At 34.4% G+C, this 5,061-nt stretch overlaps 1 protein-coding gene across 1 annotated transcript in view; it reads left to right on the top strand.

The window, feature by feature from the left end:
* The window catches only part of LOC106516472 (nuclear mitotic apparatus protein 1), a gene marked incomplete at its 5' end in the record, with an annotated part of 15,806 nt that extends 12,211 nt beyond the window's left edge, over positions 1–3,595 (top strand). Inside the window, 4 exon segments of the mRNA XM_014006848.1 lie at positions 1,627–1,713; positions 1,842–1,977; positions 2,120–2,208; positions 2,436–3,595. Coding sequence (XP_013862302.1) covers positions 1,627–1,713; positions 1,842–1,977; positions 2,120–2,208; positions 2,436–2,492 — 369 coding nt within the window.
* Positions 3,596–5,061: the final 1,466 nt, after the last annotated feature.

The raw sequence follows: 5,061 nt of genomic DNA, 5'->3' as shown, positions 1-5,061 counted from the left end.
GGTAAAAACAAACCACAATAAAAAAGGGTCAACATAAATATAAAATACTAAAAGTAAAACATCAAATGCCCTTTTAAATAAACAGGTTTTAAGTTTGTCTTTTACTTTGTTTTACTTGTGGCATTTGTGTCTCTTATTTTTTATTTAAGTTTTAAATATTTTTTCCACAAGTCTTTTTATTTACATGTGGGTTGTTTTTTTTTTTTTTTTACATTTTTCTGTTTCCTGTTTTTACTTTAACTTGTGCATTTCTGCCTCATTCTGCAAATAAGGTGGGCTGCTGTTCTTGGGTTCAACTCCTCCTTGCAAATTCCCCCTTTTTCTAAATTAATTGATGCATTTTAAGCTTATTTTTTTATTTAAATGGTAAATGGTAAATGGTACTGAACTTACAGAGCGCTTTTCAAGTCCCTCCGGACCCCAAAGCGCTTTACACTAACAGACACTCACCCATTCACACTCACATTCACACACTGATGATGGCAAACTACACTGTAGCCACAGCTGCACTGGGGCGCACTGACAGAGGCGGGGCTGCCATGCATCGGCGCCACCGGACCCTCTGACCACCATCATTTATTTATTTATTGGTCCATTTATTTGTTTCTGCTTTAATTTGAATTTTGTCTCTTTTGGTCCTCTATACAGATCTCACTTTTATACAGGCTTCATAAACACACTTCATCTAAGCTTTTTTTAATCACTAAATTCAAATAGTTTAAAAACCATAAAACAATAACAACAATGGTWATAGTTACTTAATTTATCAGTTCACATTTTTTGAGTCAGTATTTTTTGTGTTAAACATCATTTTTGCCCAGTTATCCCCTAAAATCTCAGAAATAGTAAGTTATGATGCACTTTACTTAATAATTATTACCTGCTGCCATTAAAAGGTGTGTGTTGTGTTAGCAAAATATATCACAAAGCATTGGATTTGAATTCTTTTAATGGAAATCTGAAAGTTATCATCATGCAGACTTGGTGTTTCAGGTCCTTCCACACATGATTACCAGGATTTAGATCAGGGCTCAGAAGGATCTCTTCATTCTTGGTTGTTTTTAGTTAAATGGTAAATGTAAATGGTTAATGGACTGTACTTATATAGCGCTTTTCTATCCATCCAGGACACTCAAAGCTCTTCACACTACAATCTGTGTCCTCATTTACCCATTCACACAGCACTCTATTAGGTCTCTACAAAGTTAACATGTACAATCATCTATGGAGACTAATCAGTGCCAATCACATTCATACACTGATGGGACACACATCAGAGGCAGAAGGGGTGAAGTGTCTTGCCCAAGGACATAACAACTGAGACAGCTGGACAGGGGGATCGAACCAGGGACCTTCTGGTTCCAGGACGACAAAGTTGTGTGTTTTGAGTTAGCATCCTGCTGGAGGACATGTGACCCACAACTGAGACCATGTTTTCTGACAATTTTTTGACATGTTTTCTGTAGCGTGTTTCACTCCAGAATGCCTTATTAGTCTTGAGATTTCATTGTTCCTCTGTGCAGATGTYTTACAGGCACTGTGCGCCTTTTCATTTTTGGACCTGTGACCATCCTAAACCTTTAGTCAGTTACTGCATATAATGTTGATTTTGATATCTTTCAACAGATGACCCTGAGGGCAAAGGAAGCAGAGATGCAATGTCTCAAGCAGCAATCTCTTCATCTGAAAGAGGAGTTGGAAATTACACGAATGGTATGAATAAATTAATGTTTGCATTTAACAAAACGCCTGGAAGCTTTAAAAAACAAACACAGAAAAAACAGTTTTTCTCTATAAGTTGTCATTTAACCAAAGACTAACTAATAAGTTTGTGTATAAAGGACAAAGTGTATGCAGAGAATAAACTGAAAGACCTTCAACGGGCAAACCAGCACAACGATACTTTCCAACATATCGACAAAGACTCAAAGTTTGCCACCTGGTCTCCCAGCAGAGACGCCTCAGGACGCAGCCTCGGTGAGAAACTTGCAATTAAACCTCATATGTTATAAATTGGACCTGCTGCCCGTTTTCATGTAAAGTCTGTTATCCACCRTCATGAAGACAGGTTCACATTTTACTTTTTTATTTTCCCTTCATTGTTCTTGTGATTTGTCAGGTAATTCTGGGACAACAAACAATCCTCCTTTTGCCAAGAAAAGAGAAAAATCCTCCTTTCTGCGGCACATAAGAGGCATCAGATCAAAGGTAAACATTAGAAGATGAAGCAGAAAGAACTTTTTTTTTACTTTTGACCAAATAAAGCACCTAAAATTACCCATTTAAATAAGCAATTTAAACATATTCCAACAGTTTATATCTATGGTGAATACTAAGTTTTAGTTTATGTTGTAAACACTTAAATAAACCTTTTACTTTTATTAATAGTATATAAAGGCTTTCACTTCCTTTTTATGTCTTTTTATGTCTTTCAGAGTTTAAAGGATGGACTTTCTATCCAGGAAAAAATGAAGTTGTTTGAGTCGTTTTGATTTAAGAGGAATTAAACTGTCCTCTGTTTGGTGTGACAACACGTTTTATTTTCATACATAAATTTGTGTTATGACACTGGACGACATCTTTATTTTTACTGATTGCTTTGTAACTTAGCTGTCAAACCTTATCATCACCACTAGAGGTCGCAACAAGCTGACTTTTCTGAACCTTTGGGTCATTTTGGCCTGAGGGCAGCGTCAAGATGTTTTATTTCATCTGCTGTAGAAGTTATTGAGCACTGTATAAAGCAATAATAAATGAAAACAATAAACAGAAAATATTCACTTTTAAACACATTAAGTATTGGCTATTTGAGCAAAAATGAGAAGCTATAAAATCTGGCACCATTAATTAAATGTTTTCTTTTCTATGTTTAAAAAACAGAAGCTAGTTTTAACAACTATTTTTATAAAAACGTTCTTCATCAAATTAATATTTTCTATGTAAAGATTTAACTTCTATGCATTTCAAGTTCAGCAGGCATCTGATGAAACGTCTACATTTTCTCCTAAACAACTCAGTGTCCAGACTTCACCTGTTTGTTTTTGAGTTAACATGGCAAAAAGCTTTTTGCTCTAATGCATATAAGCATGTTAATTTTCACAGATTAGGTGCAGAAGATGTGTTTTTTTTTTAAATTGCTCAAGCAGCTCTGAGAAGCTGACAGGTGCAGATTTGCCTCTGTGGAGGTTTGCACGAAGAAGCCATTCTTCACCATCGAAGCATCGGCTCACATGACTGCAGTTTGAGTGTTTGCTTTTAACGAGGTGTGATGTTCCTCTGCAGCAACGTGACTTCAAGAAACGCAGAAAACACATGGACGCTCTGAACCAGCACCTGATTTGTCACAGAAATCAGACCTGAATCAGATATTAGTCTTAAAAAGACTCAGCAGCATCATTACACACTTTTTTTTCCACTTCTTAGGCTGATGCATGTTGTGTTTCAGAGGTTATCTGGAGCAGCATATTTGAATGTTACTGTATATAATAAGCCAACCCTTCAGTGACTCTAAATGTTTAAGAAGCTCACAGGGGAACATTTTTTATGGACCTCCAAGTTTAATTGTTTAAAATAAAACATGAGACGTGAGTTTCCACTACTGTGTTGAATTTAACCTGCTCAGTTTGATTCAGACAAACTTGGTTTTCTTTCAAATCTTTATAAAAGGATTTGTTTACTTTTCTTCCATAATGAACTGATCAGAGGTGAGTACCAAAACGTTTTACTCAAGTAAGAGTAGCGCTGCTTTAACACATTTTTTTCTGGAGTAAAAGTAAAATTTAGCAGTTCAAGAATTTATTCCAGTGTGAATAAAAAAGGATTTTGTAAAGCAGCTATTGAGAACTGAGTGATCATAACGTCTGATTTAATATTTTAAAATCTTGTCTGACAAAAAATAGAAAGTTGTGGGCAATTTCTGTTGTTTTCAGAGACTAAAATGAAGAAAACTAATACAAATAAATAACTTAACATAATTCCAAGATGACAAATTCCAGCAGAAGAAAGACATTTCCATGTCTAATTGTTCTCATTACAGAATCTGTACGTGTGTCTCTGGTGCTTTTCTGGTGAAAACATTTGTTGTTCATTCAGTGAAGTTACGGTGAGTGTAGTATTCTGAAATTTTATTCAAGTAAGAGTACTTCATAATTATATTACTCAAGTAAAGTAAAAAGTACAGTGTAGTAAAACTACTCCTAAAAATACATTTGTTTTTTTGAAAAATTACTCAAGTAAATGCTACTAACTGTAGTAGTTACATACTTATTTGGCATCTATTTTATTGTCATATTAATGCTTTTTTTTTCAATTCTTATTGATTTCAACTGTGTGTGTTCTAGCATTTTTTTACCTTCTTAGGCCCATTTTTGATCCTTATGGGGCCCATTGCCTGAGCCCTTTAAAGTAYCTGTGACATGCATATCCATGAAATGCAAAAAGTCAAAGAAATTATATTTATTTTAAGAAACTTGGCGTAAAACACATGATTTTACCCGTTATGGCACATAACTGGCATATTTTCTTTTGACCTTGGCTCAGCTAAAGTGAAACAGGAAGTGACATCAAAGGGTATTTCTTTGAGAAAGAAAACTCCCTGGTTTTTGTTTRTTTAAACAATATTATTTGAACTGGGACTCTTTCTCATCTCTCTATGATAGTGATTAAAATAGAAACATCAGATTCTTATCTACAGTCTGTTTTGTTAGTCATTTTCTCTGTTCACATGCAGACATTCCCCTTTGACATCACTTCCTGTTACTGAACATGCAAATATTTCAACTACTGTTCATCTCAGCAGCATGAATTTTAATTTTATTCTATTTGTATTTTACAAAAAAGAGCCATAAGAATTATCACAAGAAGGCATTACTATCACTCATTGTTTCAGTAATTAAAATTTTAAAAATTTTATGAGTTGGTTGAATATCATGTTCTGCAGGTTAAGCTAAAAAAATGTGTTACCTTCAAACATTCTATCTAATTTCGCTAAAAGGGAAAGCTGCTATAATTTCAAGGGATTATAAATGTTTGTGAAACCAAAAATCCGAACAAATTTGAAGG

This window comes from Austrofundulus limnaeus, unplaced genomic scaffold, assembly GCF_001266775.1.
Source record: "Austrofundulus limnaeus strain Quisiro unplaced genomic scaffold, Austrofundulus_limnaeus-1.0 Scaffold38, whole genome shotgun sequence".
Lineage (NCBI taxonomy): Eukaryota > Metazoa > Chordata > Actinopteri > Cyprinodontiformes > Rivulidae > Austrofundulus > Austrofundulus limnaeus.
This window is presented reverse-complemented; position numbering and strand designations above follow the sequence as displayed.